General features: G+C 46.9%; 1 protein-coding gene across 3 annotated transcripts in view; it reads right to left on the reverse strand.

Moving 5' to 3' along the window:
• The window catches only part of Ptprg (protein tyrosine phosphatase receptor type G), an 873855-nt gene that overhangs the window by 338488 nt on the left and 518367 nt on the right, over positions 1–17000 (reverse strand). For all 3 annotated transcript variants that reach the window (XM_004661265.2, XM_004661264.2, XM_045136198.1), the window contains exon 4: positions 11576–11724. In XM_004661265.2, the coding sequence (XP_004661322.1) occupies positions 11576–11724 (149 nt within the window). The remainder of the gene's footprint in view (positions 1–11575; positions 11725–17000) is intronic.

Consider the following 17000-nt stretch of genomic DNA (forward strand, 5'->3'; position numbering starts at 1 on the left):
TGCATTGAGCGTGGGCACGCACATGTGTGTATGTGTGTGTGTGTTGAGTGTGGGCACGCGCACACCAGAACAGAGATCAGGAGCATTGAGGTCAGAGGACAACTTTCGGGTCAGTTCTTGCCTTCCACCGCCTTGAGGCAGGTTCCCTTGTTGTTCACTGATACATTTGCCAGCCTGGCTGGCCCATACAGTTCTGGCAAATTCTCTGCCTCCCAGCTTGCTGGGATTACAGAAACCCACCTGGGTTTATAGCTGTTACTGAGGATTCAAACCTAAGTCCTCATGTCTGAATGGCGAGCACTTTACCCACAGATCCATCTCCCCAAACCCCAATGGGATTCTTCTTAATCACCCCCCAAACACCTCCTCCCCAGCCTTGTTTGTGTTTTTCTGGGGGTGTCTGAAAGCCGCCAAGGGATCACTAGGTTTCTACTTTGAGCATACGCAGGTTTACAATCTCTGAAGAAAATTCGGTCAACTTCCAGCATGCCACAAGTTGGTGACACACCATCCAACAGCCCTGAGCTAAGTTCCCATCTGAGGGTGTCTGTGGAGGGGACGGTCAGGGACAAGGCTGCTTCACCTCACACGGCCTGCCCTGTGGCTCTGCACAACCAGACCCTGACTTCGCCACCGAGCACCTCACGGGAGCTCCTCAAATATCCCTCTTCATCAACCCAGGACATACACACGACAGCTCAGCCAGATGGAAATTAAATATTTTACTAGCAAAGCATAAAACACTTGGCTCAAAGGTGGACTAAAGTCAACAACTAAATCTCAAGGAATTCCCAGACAGCAGTCACTTCAGAGCAAAACACGATTGGCTACACCACAGGATGAGGACACGAGGGGCCACAGACACTCTCCAGCGCCCCATTAAGAGGCGGCTCAAAGACCGACACTGTCTTAAACTTCACTGAGAAATGACTGACTGTGAAGAGAGCCCGTTTCTTTCAAGAATTTGTATGAAGTACACCACATGGGAAAAGAAAAAGTGAGATGTTCAGGTTACTTTTAGGAGGACGTGACTCGGGCGCTCTAAAGGCAGTCCTCTTTAGTGACAGTGATAAATCACGATAGCGCCTTGGAAATAAGGACACTGTGTTCTGTTCCCACCTTGATCAGGTCAGTGAGAGAGAAACCTCTTGGAAGGTCTGCAAGGTGCTTTTCCAGGACCGATGAACTAAGCTACTGCTCCAGTTATCTACATGTAGCTGGGACAATGCACCCGACCAAAGGCAGCTAATGGGAAGAAAGGGTTTATTTTGGCTTCTAGTGTCGAGGGGAAGCTCCATGATGGCAGGGGACAGCGTGGCAGGAGCAGAGCTGGCTGGGCCTCACCTCGGCCCCAGAAGATAGTAACAGCAGCAGGAGAGTGAGCTCAACTCTAGCAAGGGGGAGCTGGCTATAACACCCCTAAGCCCAACCCCAAAACACACCTCCACCAGCAAGGCTCCACCTTCTAAATTGCCACCAGGTAGAGACCAAGCATTCAGAAAATGAGTTTACAGGGGAATTTTGACTCAAACCACATGGTTAAGAAGTCTTTCTTCCACAAAGGGCGGCCCTTCCAGTGAAGGGCTCTCTTTAAAAAAAAAAAACTTATTTGAGAAACGGGAGAGAAAGTGGCAGAGAGAGAGGGAGAGAATGGGTACAATAGGGCCTCTAGCCACTGCAAATAAATTCCAAATACATGCACCACATTGTGTATCTGGATTACATGGGTCCTGGGGAATCGAACATGGGTCTTTTGGCTTCGCAGGCAAGTGCCTTAACCATTAAGCCACCTCTCCAGCCCAGGATTCTATCTTTTCTGTGGCTTCCTGTGCTACTTACTGACAGGACCTTTGCGCCGGGCTCTCCTCGCTAGTCCTTCTGCGGGCATCTAGCATTGGCAACCCTGTGAGGGTACCGGAACCCAGCCAGCACCCAGCTTTGTAGACTTCACAGCTATTGGGTCCTCTGATCCAACACTCTGCATCCAGCCTCATGGACGGAGCAGCTACAAAGCTTTCCAATGCTGCAACCCGTGGACAGCTATTGTTAGACCATCCGCCCATAACTTGTATGCTAATCAAATAAATCTTTTTTTAATACATATTCATTCTGGCAGATAAGGTCCTCTAGAGAACACAGACCCTAAACAATTACCTTTGAACAAGCTGAGATGTTGTGATAATTTTCAAGATAACAAAAATGTCAACTCACTCCAGGTGTCCTCTGGGAACATTTGCTTGAACAGGGTCCCGTTTGTGTAGAGCGAACAGAGCAGCAGAGATACTTCTAGACCGCATTTCTGAGAGGGTGACATTACTGCTACACGAACCAAGGACCATGCTCATGCAAGCTTGAAAAGCTATTGTGTTAAAGAAAGCTAAATTGATTTTTTCAATTGAAAAAAATGGGGGGGGGGGTTTCCAAGGTAGGGTCTCGCTCTAGCTGACCTGGAAATCACTATGTAGTGTCAAGGAGGCCTCCATCTCACAGTGATCCTCCTACCTCTGCCTCCCGAGTGCTGAGAGGTTAAAGGTGTGAGCCACCACACTTGGCTTTATTGGTAGTTTTTAATTTAGCATACAAAGTGATGGGTTTCATCGCAGTAGATTTTGTACCTAAGTGTAGCAGGCAGCTTCAGGTTCGCTGAGATGAACTTCCAGACCAGGCAGTTATGGAGGAAGGGATATTTATTGAAGCCTACAGATCCTGGGGAAGTTCCATAATGGCAGAAGAAGCTGGCCTGCCTTCACAGCACCAAACACACAGAGAGAGAAGCACAAGCCTAAAAGCCAAAAGCCACACAGCACAGCACACTTCAGAAACTCCAGCTAGGCACACTTTGCATATCTTTAGATTGAAATCTCAAACCCACCACCACACCTTAAGATCCACCCAGTGACACTGCCTCCAGCCAGGCGGCTGCAGATGCAAACTAGAAACTAATAAAGCACTGGATATATTGGGGAGCATCTATTCAAACAACCACAGACAGTATAAAGGAATTTCTTTAGTAAAGGATATTTCAAAAGTCGTAAATACAAAAGCACAGTAGTGCAGTGGCAAAAACATTGGCCTCCCAAACTCCCAGAGATGTCGGGGCACAGCACAAACCTTTATGACACCTTCCTGTGCCTGAACTTGTTTGCAGTGGAACACAGGAGGTCAAATTTGTGACGACCACGTTGAGGTGGTTTCATTGAATGTTCCCCTTAGACGTGTGTGTTGGGCTATGCAATCCTCGGCTGATGCAAGCAAGGATGTGGAGCCTTCAGGAGGAGTTGCCCGGCTAGAGGAAGTGTGTCACTGGGAGCGGGCCCTGAGTTGTCACGGCCTAGCCCTGCTGGCTCGTGCCGCTTCCCCACTGCTGGTGTGAAGATGTGACCCAGGCTTCCAGCTCAGGCCCGATGCCTTTCCTGCCATCACGGACATTTTCCCTTGAAATTGTAAACGGAAAATACACCATTTCCTTCCTTAAGCTGCTTCTGGCAAGGTATTTTTGTCCCAGCAAAGAGAAAGCAACAGATATACATGCTATCAAGGCCCAGGTACCAATGTGGGCTTTGGTGTCCCGATGGGCTGCCCGCACTGTGCAGAAACCTGCCGGGCACGTAGCTAGAAGAAAGGCCTCCATGATGTCAGTAGCACGTGAAATGAGCAGGAGAAGACAGGCAGACGTGAATCTACTGAGCCGTAAGCTTGGAGTCAGAATCAAGATGCACTTCCTAAATGGAAAGACAAGTCACTTGAGGCTAGAGACACAGGTCCTCAGTTAAGCGCTGGCCTTGCAAGCATGAGGACTTAAATTCAATCCCTACCACACATGTTAAAAAAAAAAAAAAAAAAAAAAAAGCCAGGGCTGGGCAGATGGCTTAGAGGTTAAGTGCTTGCCTGTGAAGCCTAAGGACCCTGGTTCGAGGCTCGATTCCCCAGGACCCATGTTAGCCAGATGGGGGTGAGCCACAAGGGGGCGCACGCGTCTAGCCTTTGTTTGCAGTGGCTGGAGGCCCTGGTGCACCCATTCTCTCTCTCTATCCGCCTCTTTCTCTCTCTGGGTCACTCTCAAATAAATAAATAAAAATGAACAAAAAATGCCAGGTTTGGGCCTTGGCGGCCAGCCAATCTACCCTCACACATGCCTCCCTTCACATGCAAACGCACACATGTACCTGCATCGCATGAACACACGCACACCCACGGGACAAATCACTGGTGTGGCTCTGGGGTGGGACAGCTGGATATGAGCAGAAAGCAGAGAATGTTGGAGCAGTGTTGTGACCATGAGGGAAGCAGGGCCAGAGAAGTACCAAGACACATCCAGCCTCCAGACAGACAGATGATCCAACCAGTGTGGGCCACAGCTGCGGCTGCCCAGTGCTCTGAGGCAAAACACTGAGGCTACATGAGGGACTCAGGATACATGGAACGGACCTGGACATCGCCGGCAGCCCAAAGGGATCTTGCTGCTATTTATGATTTTGTACAAAACTTATTTGGCGATAAAACCTAATTTGAGGCTGAGAAGATACTTCAGCAATTAAGAGCAACGTACATCTGGAATTCACTTGCAGCAGCAAGACGCCTCTGCATCTCTGCATGCCCATTCCCCCTCACTTTCTCTTAAAAAAAAAAAAAAATGGGCACGGAAGTGCGCGCCTTTAATCCCAGCACTTGAGAGACTGAGTTAGGAGAATCACCGTTGAGTTCGAGGCCAGCCTGGATGAAACTACTTAAATTCCAGGTATGTCTGGGCTAGAGTGAGACCCCGCCTCACTACACAGAATCAGCAACATCAAAGTGATGCCCTGATGTGAAGCTGTTTAGGGAGGGTGTGTTTCTACTCAGCGTGACCCCTCTTCTGCCTGCAGTAGAAATATGAGTCCAGGAACTACAGAGGCAGCTCAGTCGCTTAGGTGGCTACCTTATAAGCATGAGGTCTGCGTTTGGATTGGGAGCCCTAGAACTCAGCTAAAAAAGTGGGTGTGGCAGTGTGTGACTGTTATCCCACTGCTGTGGAGGCAAGAAGGAGGAGGCGCTCAGGTTAGCTATCAAAGCCAACTTGGTGAGCTCCGAGGCTCTGACAGGCTATCTCAAAAAGTAAGATCAAAGCTAGGCACGGTGGCACACATCTTTATTCCCAGCACTGGGGAGGCTGCGGTAGGATATCGATGAGAGTTCTAGGCACCCAGGAACTACAGAGTGAATTTGAGATCAGCCTGGGTTAGAGTGAGACCCTACCTCGAAAACAATTAATAAATAAGATGAAGAGAGATGGAGAAAGATAGTTCTGGCATTCACAGACACACATGTGTGCACACTTGAACACATACACAACATATCACAAATATTAAAAACATAATGATAATGGCCGAGCATGGTGTCACACGCCTTTAATTCCAGCACTTCGGAGGCTGAGGTAGGAGGATCACTGTGAGTTCAAAGCCACCCTGAGACTACATAGTGAATTCCAGGTTGGCCTGGGCTAGAGGGAGACCCTACCTTGAAAAAAACAAACAAACAAATAATGATGATGAAGTATTAATCCCCTTTAGAGAAATCTTATAATGCTTATATACCACAACACCTTTCTCAAGAAGATTAAAAATTCTGCAACGTCTGCTCTCCAGGGTTTGAGAGCAAGGACTTGAGCCCTGTACCATATGGTAATGTGTACATGGTACATATTAGGAATAATGTCTTTGCTTCTTCTCACTTGCTAAGATGCACTAAACAGAGCTAAAACGAACCAGCTGTGAGATTCACTGGAAAGGGCACAGACAATCAATTTGGATCATTTAAACTTATTGAAGGCTTCAACTCATAAAGTACCAATAAGTCTGAATCAACAACTCCCTCAATCTCTTATTGTGATAAATAAGATTTTAATTACCTCAGACAACAAGCACGAAATGAGCCCGGACTTTTATGGAGTTCTCGGGTCTATCTGGAGGTTTTCACTGTTTTGAATCCACTCCAACTCCAATGATTCGTGGAAATGCAACATGATTTGGTACTAGAGGGGCCTTTATTTACGTTACCGACCGCAGGACAGGGAGACAGGGCTGGAGACAGTGGTCCTGGAGGACAGCGCAGGACGAAACGCAGCAAGGGCAGCCAGCGGGGAAGAGCGCTCACACAGACGCGGGAGCATGACTGCTTCCTGCGTTAGCTCAGTCTGAGCTCCGTGGCCAGAGCAAGTGTCTTTACTTTTCCACAGGTGCCACGGATTTGTGAAGAGAAAGCTTGTGTGTGTGTGTGTGGGGAGGGTGTGTGCATGTCCACTTCTGTGTGTGTGTGGTTACCCATGTGTGCTCAAGCACGTGGGGGCCAGTGGTTGACATTGGGGGGTCTTCCTCAATTGGATTCCCCCCCCCTTTTTTTAAGCAGGGTCTGTCTGACTTTACTAGACTACCCAGCCAGCAAGCCCAAGGGAACCTGTGTCTCCATCTTTTCAGGATAGGGATTACAGGCACACGTACCACTGCACCCCACATTTCAGATGGGTGCTGGGCAGCAGAAATGAGTTCCTCATGCTCGCAAGGCTAACAGTCCACTAATGCAGTCACCTCTCCGGCGCAGTAAGGAGGGTCATTATCACTCCAGCCTCTCTTTATAGCTGATCTCAGGACCTCTGCATGCTTCTGTTCTACCATCAGGCTCCAATTCATCCCTTCTACCTTCTATCTATCATTCCACCAAGCCCCTGCATCTGGAAAAACAAAATGTCCCTTTGCACATAAACTTAAACAGCCAGTTAGGGAGATGTGTCCTTTGTCTGTGTAGCCACGAGAACAGAAGCGCCTCGCGGCGGAGCCTGTGATGTCGTGGCTTACTTTTGTGTCACACACCTGCAATGTAGCAGAGCATTCAAGCTCACTGGAACAGGGAGTGATGCTGGGTAGACCTGAGAAAACTGAGGACCCAGGTTTGATTCCCCAGCACCCACACAAATCCAGGTGCACAAAGTGGGCATGCACCTGGAGTTCCTTTGCAGTAGTAAGTGGCCCTGGTGTATGTGTTCTCTCTCTGTCCCTCTCTCTCCCCTCACGAAAAGATTATATATACTTTTGAGTGCTGGTACTTTAAAAATAATATGCCAGGGGCATTCTTGAAGTTCATCAACCAATAAGTCTGAAATCTTAGAACTGTTGATTGGCCTTTTGTCATTCAATGGTTCTCTTACAGTAGTGGGGAAATGAAACATCCTTCTAAAGTCATGAGGTCTCTAATGAGATGCACAACTACACTTTACACTGACCAATCAAGTGTTAGCAGAACAGATGTCACCTTGGCGATGGAGAATGCAATCAAAGAAGAACAAATACCCATTCGTGCTCCATAAACCTTCTTTCCCAAGCTAACTGCCAGATTAAGTTTTCAAAATTTTCTAAAAAAAAATATTTTTATTTATTTGACAACAACACAGAGAGAGAGAGAGAGACAGACAGACAGACAGACAGACAGACAGAATGGGCACACCAGGGCCTCCAGCCACTAAAAACGAACCCCAGATACGTGCGCCCCCTTGTGCATCTGGCTAACATGGGACCTGGGGAATCAAGCCTCAAACCAGGGTCCTTAGGCTTCACAGGCAAGCACTTAGCCACTAAGCCATCCCTCCAGCCCAAGTTTGCAAACTTAATCAAATCTTGAAAGCCCAGGTCTTTTATCCAGCACAAGAAGGGGATGAATGCCAACCCTAACTGGGGACAAAAAGACTTCAGAGCAAAGCTGGCTAGATACAAACTTCCTCTTCACCGCCTACAACCCGTGGGAACCAATCAGTGAGACCAGAAGGGGAAAACCACTCTCGGAAACATGGTGTGAGTTCAGTTCCAGGAAGAGAGTTTTCCAAGTATAAATAAAGCTAAGACTTCTAAGAAATGAGTCACTTATTTCACAGGATGGAGAAAGGCCTATTAAGTTGAAACCTTACTGAGGAACATAAATTAGTGTCTAGACAGGAAGTCCCACAAATAGAGTTGGATAGATGAGAAGCACTTTTTTTTTTCCAGGGAAGCCATCTCTCGTTATCTTGAATACGTAAGAAAGAAAACTGTATGTCAGGGTAAGCACGTGCTGTTATATTATGACTGATACATGTGTGTGCATGTACACGCGGATAAATGTGTGCTTCCACCCACTGTTCTTAGGTTATGACTCTCCAACGCCAAGCATAAAAACTAGAATTCCTTTTCCACAAGGCAAGTCACAGAAGCTTAATTTTCCACTGCCACTGTGTGTCAGAGCTGCCGCGTCTTCTGTGATAATAGATCACAGACCCTGTTCTACATGGGCCCCGGCTCTGCACCCAAAGAGGCCAAGAATTTCAAGAGACAGGCTTTCTGAGTCTCCCCATCGATGCTAGCAACTTTACATCAGACCAATTTATGCATGTTTTTCATCAAGGCTCCACCAAAGACACAAGTGTAGGCAGCTTTTGGACAGTACATGTGGAGACTGACCGGAAGGCGTCGCAGTTACCTTGTCATTGTTGGGACAAACACCCAACCGCAAGCAGCTTAGGGGAGGGAAGGGGTTAGTTCAGGCTTGCAGGTTCTGAGGTAAGCTTCACCGTGGAAGAAAAGGCTGGCATGTTGCAGCCCACAGCCGTACCGGAGACAGAGAACAAACAGCCAGAGTTCAAGTCGGTTCCCTATATGCCTTAGGGCTGGGCTCAAGACCCTCCCCCAGTGACATGCCCCCTCCAGCAGGACTGTGCCTGCTACAGAGGAAGGAGGAGGCTTAATCAAAAATACCTGAGATTATGGGTCCATTTACATCCAAACCACCACAAAGCCCATCTCAAAAAAAACAACAACAACAACAACAACAAAACAGAGGGCTGGAGAGATGGCTTGGGGGTTAAGGCACATGCCTGTGAAGCCGAAGGACCCAGGTTCGATTCTCCAGGTCCTACATAAGCCAGATGCACAGGGTGGCGCATGCATCTGGAGTTCATTTGTAGTGGCCTGAGGCGCCGGCGTGCCCATTCTCCCTCTCCCTCTCTCTGCCTCAAATAAATAAGTACATAAATAGAAATATATAAACCTTTGAGGAAAAAAAAAAAAGAAGCACATCTTTTGTAATAAACCTGGAATGTAACTACCACTCTGTGAGCCCCGCTAGCAAGTAAATAGTGGACTCAGAGAGTCTTAGGAACCCCAGCGTCAGTCAGAAGCTGCAGAGACCTGCGCTTGCGATGGGAGCACAAGCTGGGCGTTGGACTGTGAGGCCTGCATACTCCCCCAGGCAGACAGCACGAGAATGGAATGATTTTAAAAACAGCAGGCTCGGGCTGGAGAGATGGCTTAGCAGTTAAGCGATTGCCTGTGAAGCCTAAGGACCCTGGTTCGAGGCTCGGTTCCCCAGGTCCCACGTTAGACAGATGCACAAGGGGGCGCACGCGTCTGGAGTTCGTTTACAGTGGCTGGAAGCCCTGGCGCACCCATTCTCTCTCTCTCTATCTGTCTCCCTCTCTCTCTCTGTCACTCTCAAATAAATAAATAAAAATGAACAAAAAATATTAAAATAAAAAACAAACAGCAGGCTGGGGGCTGCACAACCCGGGCACCGCAGGAGTGAAAGCAGCACGTGTCCCGGGATCCGGAGTCATCTGTGTCGTACGAGAGCGCATGGCAGAAGAAACAGCGAATGTGCCATCTCCCATGCCAGCAAAACCCAGCCAGAAGCCAGGCGTGGTGGCACACGCATTTAACCTCAGCACTTGGGAGGCAGGGGTAGGAGGATCGCCATGAGTTCGAGGCCACCCTGAGACTCCATAGTGACTTCCAGGTCAGCCTGGGCTACAGTGAGACCCTACCTCGTGCGGGGGAGCGGGGAGGACACTGAACTACCACTTGGATTGGCTTGTGTGGAGCCTAGAATTCCAGGACCTGTGGGCCAAGAGGTGGGTCACGAGTACAAGGTGCATAAGGGCTACATGGAGAGTCCAAGTCAAACCTGGACCATGAAGTGAGATTCTGTATCAAAAAAGTACACCCAGCCAGGCGTGGTGGTGCACGCCTTTAATCCCAGCACTCGGGAGGCAGAAGAAGGAGGATTGCCGTGAGTTCACCCTGAGGCTACAGAGTGAATTCCAGGTCAGCCTGAGCTACAGTGAGACCCTACCTTGAAAAACCAAAAAAAAAAAAAAAAAGCAGCCGGAATCAAAGGGGCCATATTGACTTTCTCATCTGCAGAACTTGTGGCAGAAGCTCCAAGAATACACATACTCTGTAAACAGGCCTGAGGAGCGGGGTCAATGAGGAAAAGCTACATCACATGTCTCTCTATCCATACACACATTCTCTTGATTGATGTTTCAATAATGTATCTCCTATGACACAAATTGTACGAATGTTGAGTAGAAAATGCTGGGCTGTTTGGGGTCCTTTGTTTAAACCATGCCACCAATTGCAGTCACCAGGTATAACCATGCATGGCTACTGTGTTCATTAGAACCCAGCACACACGTACAAGGCTTAGCACACCACATAAAACAAACAACCCAACACAGACGCTTATCACAACAAATGAATATCCTAATATTCACCATGAGGAAAGAAAACAGGTTAGAGTGGAAGCCATGTGCCACCCTGAGCTGGTATTGATGAAGGACTGCTTACCACCTGCCCTTCCCCCTCCCCCTCGTATAAGCAAGCACCCACGGTGATCTTTTGGCCAAGGTGTGGGCTCCATGAGAAGACACACAAAATATCTGAGGAGCAAAGTTAAGTGTTACCCTTAGCCACGCACACCATGACTCACCCCACAGCCTCCTTCCTTGGAGCACTCAGCAAAAAGAAGCCTCAGAGAAGTCAAGAGCTGAGTGAGAGAAGGGTCAGATACGCTCCAACCTTTGCTCTGGTTTTTATTTTTCTCCCCATGTTCTAAAAGGTGCCAACCAAGTTCCCCGACCTTCACATTTTTGCCGGGCGTGGTGGCGCACGCCTTTAATCCCAGCACTCGGGAGGCAGAGGTAGGAGGATCGCCGTGAGTTCTAGGCCACCTGAGACTACATGGTGAATTCTAGGTCAGCCTGGGCTACAGCGAGTCTCTACCTCGAAAAACCAAAATCCAACCAACAGAATGTCCATTTTAGAAAGCACGACTTAGGCTGGAGAGAAGGCTCAGTGGTTAAAGGCACGTTCCTACAAAGCATGCCGGCCCGGGTTCAATTCCCCAGTACTCATGAAAAGCCAGACCACACAGCAGTACATGCATCTGTCCTTCACATGCAGTGGCCAAAGACCCTGGCATACCAGTGCTTGCTTGCTCTCTCTCAAGTAAATAAATAAAAAAATATATATTTTAAGAAGACAGTGGCATCTCAGAAATGGACAAGAAATCAAATAAGCTGCAAAAATGGAACAAGCCGTGGGCTTCCCTGAGCAGTTGAGCCTGTGATGACGCCTTGAACTAAACCGAGAAGCCCATGGAGCCACTGTGTGTGCGCTGTAGACACAGGGCTTTTTTGGTTGAGAGCCCCAAGCAGGGACTGTCCCAGTTTCGCTGAGGAGAGGAGAGGACCCAGCACCCTGGGAATGGACACCCCAGTGTCTCCCAGTTCTCTCACCTCCACTGGATACCTCCGGCCGTTGACGCTGTGCTCCGAGCCCGCGGAGCCGTTGCTGTGGCCCCAGTGAAATTCCACTTTCTCGGCTTTGAACCTGCCGGGCAGCCCGGCCCCACTGATGAAGTAGTCATCTTTCAGAAGGATGGCGACTGTAAGAGGCAAGGGAAGAAAAAGTAAGTTTCAAACCCACACTGAAGCGATCATGTTCATGGCAATTGGAATAAAACACTCTCCCATATACCAAGACAATTAGTCAAGGGGCTGGAGTGAAAGGGGCTTGCCCCAGAGCCTGATGGTCTGGGTGTGATTCCCTACTACCCGGGTGGACCCAGATGCACACAGTGGTCCACACATCTGCAGTTCATTTGCAGCGGCAAGAGACCCTGGTACACCCATTCTCATTCTTTATCTTTCTCTGTCTCTCCTTCTCTGCTTCTCTGCTTGCAAATAAAAATATTTAGAGGGCTGGACAGATGGCTTAGCAGTTAAGGCACTTGCCTGAAAAGCCTAAGGGCCCAGGTTCAACTCCCCAGGATGCATGTAAGCCAGATGTACTAAATGGCACATGCATCTGGTGGTCAATTGTAGTGGCTTGAAGCCCTGGTGCACCCATTCTCTCCATCTGTGTCTTTCTCTATCTCTAAAACAAATAAGAAAAATAAAATATTTCAAACATATTTAGAAAAAAATAGTAAAAACCCAGAAGCCAGGTGTGGCACACACCTTTAATCCCACTACTCGGGAGGTAGAAATAGGAGTGTCACTGTGAGTTCAAAGCTAGCCTGGAAGTAGCGTAAGTTCCAGGTCAGCCTAGACTACAGTGAGAGACCATTCACCCACCCACCCCCAAAAAAAAAGAATGGAAGGAAGGAGGGAAGGAAGGAAAGAAAGAAAAAAATAGTAAGTCAAACCAAACTTTACAAAGAAAAAAAAAACTAATTCTGAAAAAATTAATACATTCCTCCTACAGGATACTTCTGGATCACCATGTGGCTCTAAATAATGACAACTAAATATTGGAGAGATTAAAATTTCTTATCCATTTAACAGGTGATAAAAGACAGGGACAGAATGAGTCCCTTAAACTGCCCATAATCTGAATGAAAATCAGAGTTATCTACAGAGTAAGGCATTTCTTATAAAGATCTATTCCTGGGGCTACCCCAAGAATACAGGTCCGAAATGAGAAGGGAAATGTATACAACGAGCCTATTGTGAACACACATGTTTCTTTGATCATGAAACAGACAAGATATTAGAAATAGGATTTGCAAGCTCTTTCAGGATTAAGGAAGCCTTAGTGGGAAGACAGCCAGGACCTGAAATGGCAGTCTTTGTACTTATTAACAATTTCCAAGAAAGTGCAGTGTACCACCTGATCATTAAGTCACTAAAATACTGGCAAACAATTAGGTTTCCTTTTAATTCTAATCCTAAGAAAATTTTATCTAGCCTATGACCACACCAAAGAGCATATCTTTGAAGCACCTAAAACTTTTGAACATACGAGCTGGTGAGATGGCTCAGTGGTTAAGGTGCTTGCCTGTGAAGCCTAAGGACAATGGTTCAATTCCCCAATACCCAAGTAAGCCAGATGCATAAGGTGGCACATGCAACTGGAGTTCATCAGCAGTGGACGGAGGCCCTAGCACGCCCATTCTACTCCAGCCCCACCATCTCTCAAATAAACAAACTAAGGAAATTTAAATAAAAATTTCAGACTTGTGCCTTTCTTCCTTTAATCCTGGGAAAGAGAAATCCAGAATAGCTTGGATTTATATTAACAGAAAAATGTACTTATCCAAAATCAAAGCACTAACTAGATCCATGTAAAACAGTTGCCATTTTACAGGTATAATCTCTCACTCTCTCTCTTTTCCTAAAGTAGGTCTATTTACTCATTTAGCAAATTCTTATTGGCCGCTAAGTGCGTGGAAGATGCTGACCAGTACACTGATTGGCTAATGACCAAAAGCTACGCCTCCATTAGCCATGGGAAAGCTCTCTGGGTCTCATTGTCTCCTCTTCCTAAAAGAGATCCCAGTGAGAGCCTGCATGAAAATTAGGTCTACATAAAAGATAGGGGCTAGACTAATGACCCATTTCTAAAACAGGGCAATTAGTTTCAGAACTTCGCTACATAAAGGAAGCATTAAAAGCAAGCGAGGAATCCCTGCTCATATAAATCGCTTCTTAATGCATTCAGAAGACAGCTTTTCTCCAACTTTTGAAAAATATACAGTGAACGTTCAATTAGTGGGACAGCAAACAAAAGGATAGGATGAAGAAAATGCAAGTGTTTCTTTCTTGTGTTGATTAAACAAGTGAGGGGACCGGTTCAGCTTTACCATTTGGGATATGTGTTAGGAAGGGGTGTGTCGGCACACTTTCCCCTTCAAGGGCCATTTACTAAATACTCTAGGCTTTGTGGAGTATTGAGGCACTGAGGCAAACTCTGAAACACAAAACCAGCCAAAACACGTATGCAAATGAACAAGGCTCTGGTCTAGTGCAACTTTATTTAACCACAGTGAAATTTGAATTTGAACTAATTTCCACGTCTCACAAACTATTTTTCTCCTTTGGACTTGGAAAAATATTTATCTGTGAGCAGAAAGGGAAGGAGATAAGAGACAAAGACAGAGAGACAAAGGGCATGCCAAGGCCTCCTGCAACTGCAAAAAAAAAAAAAAAAGACCAAAAACAAAACCTCCAGGCATATGTGCGCATTGTACATCTGGCTTTGCACTAGTATTGGGGAATCAAACCCAGGCTCACAGGCATTACAAGCAAGCACCTTTAACAACTTAGTCATCTCCCCACTTGCTCCTTTTGACTTTTTAAAAGATCATTTAAAAATACAAAAGACATAGTTGGGTGTGGTGACAGAGCCTTTTTTTTTTGTTTGTTTGTTTTTTTGAGGTAGAGTCTCAGTCTAGCCCATGTTGACCTGGAACTCACTATGTAATTTCAGGGTGGCCTCAAACTCATGGCGATTCTCCTAACTCTGCCTCCCAAGTGCTAGTATCAAAGACATGTGCCACCACGCCTGGCCGCGACACATACTTTTAATCCTAGTACTCAGGAGGCAGAGGTAGGAGGACTGCCATGAGTTGGAGGCCACCTTGAGACTACACAGTGAATTCCAGGTCAGCCTGGGCTAAAATGAAACTCTACCTTAAAAAACAAATATTGCATACACACACACAGCACACATCATTTCATGAAGTCTAGAATAAAGTAGACTGGAAGATAAAACACAAAGAAGGGACTGGCACGTGACGACAGGACATCTGAGTACACCACGCCTTCCGTGTAACTTTCAGTGCAGTGTAATACACCTGGGCAGCAGCGCAGCCTTGCCTCCAACGCCACCGATCACTCTCGGCCTGATAAACGTCCTCCTCACGAGGACCGAGGCAAGGATTTCGCACACATCTGTTAACCGCGCCCCCAGAGCCTCAGCATCGCCCTATAAATATTTGATTTTACCTAAATCATTTATGTCTCTGTCAGGGGTCATATTACTTGTTTTATATGAATAATTAAAGGCATAATTAGGGAAATGCATCATCTGAAACATTAATCTCATTTTCCATTTTATGGAATTTCTCACCAGACACAGCATGCCCATGCACACACGTCCCTCCAAAATAGCTTATGTTTTGTTGTTTATGTTTTGTTGTTTACATATAACACCGGGGATGGGGGTGGGGTGGGAGAGAACATTCCTGGCTGTCTGGTAACAACTTCCTCACCGATGGAAGCATGGGACAGAGGCAGGATCCACAGACCACATCATGGCTTAGGAAAGTGAACTCATCTCCTTGCTGTAATGCCAAGCCAGGGACTTCATTTCTCTGTGCCCCAGCTTCCTCCGCTGCTCACAGGGGCATGGTAACAGTGCCCTGCTGACAAGGAAATCACTGAGCAGTGCCAGGAACCCTGCAGCAATATGGCTAAGGCTGCTTTCTGTCGGTCAGGTCAGGGGCGGAGAAGAGACCTCTGGAGGCACAGAAAGGTGGCCACCTCTCAGGACGGGGGCGGGGCTCAGAGGAAGAGCACCTGTCTAATGTGTTCAAGGCCCTAAGTTTCAATCTTCAAGAACACAGACAAAAGGAAGAGCTCAACTCTAAAGTGATCTATGTGCCAAGAAAAGGAAAAGTATCAATAGGCCAGTGTGGTGGCCCAGAAGTTTCCCGGGGGGGGGGGGTAGAACTCAAGGGTTGAACGGACACACCCTGTGCTAAAACACAGATCCAAGATTTCCTTGATTGATTATTTCTACCCTCTGATCTTATCAAGGAAAAGAAAACCTCAATCTGGTGGTGATATAACCTCCACATTTCCCTGTTACTCACTCATCTCACCCCCTCCCCCCAAAAAAGAAAGTATTAAACTACAATTTAATAACAGGAAAAAACTGATTTTCATGGATTAGTACATCACTGTAACAATAAATCCTATCTGGGGAAAACCACTGGCTTTATTATTTATGGTGCTGATAAAAAGCTTTCTTGGAAATTCAGCTTGTTAAATTAAAATTAAGATAGGTAGGACCAGGTGTGGTGGCGCACGCCTTTAATCCCAGCACTCGGGAGGCAGAGGTAGGAGGATCGCCACCGAGAGTTCAAGACCACCCTGAGACTACATAGTGAATTCCAGGTCACCCTGGGCTAGACTGAGACCCTACCTCAGAAAACCAAAAAATTAAGATAGGTAAAGAAGGGGCTGGAGTGATGGCTAATCAGTTAAGGTGTTTGTCTGTAAAGGCTAAGGACCCGAGTTTGACACCCATTACCCACACAAAGCCAGATGCACAAGGGGGCACATGTGTCTGGGGTTCGCTTGCAGTGGCTAGAGGCCCTGGCATGCACTTGTCTCCTTCCCTCTCTTCCCCCCTGCCTCTCGAAAAAGTGAATACATAAGCTGAAATGAAAAGTTTTTTAAATAGTAAGGAAAAAACTACAGGATAAATAAAAATAAAATTTAAAGTAATAATGACTAAGGTTGACAAGGCTCAAATTTGGACGGTGGGAAGCCAAGAGCTAAGCACTATGATTTCCAGATGAACTGTTCATTTGGCCCTAAAAGTCAGAAATGGAAATCCTACTCCCCCAAACAGAGTAAAGTGAAGGCCTAGGGGCCAGGGCCACTGGAGTTGATTATGTCACAAGGATGCAGCCCATCTAAATAGGTTGGATGCTCTTAAAGGGGGAACATGAGAGAGACCATTCCACCACATGAGGACCCAGTAGAAGACTCTCTCCTGTGCATAGAAAAGTGGGTCCTCACTGGACACGGACTCTGCAGGCCTGTTGATCTTGGCTTTCTTGACTCGAGACCAGTGAGAAATGAAGTGTGTGGGTGCATTGGTTTAGGGTGTGTTGTTACAGCCACAGGAAGTAATTCAGATAAATGGGAC

Source organism: Jaculus jaculus, chromosome 16, assembly GCF_020740685.1.
Source record: "Jaculus jaculus isolate mJacJac1 chromosome 16, mJacJac1.mat.Y.cur, whole genome shotgun sequence".
NCBI classification, from domain to species: Eukaryota; Metazoa; Chordata; class Mammalia; order Rodentia; family Dipodidae; genus Jaculus; species Jaculus jaculus.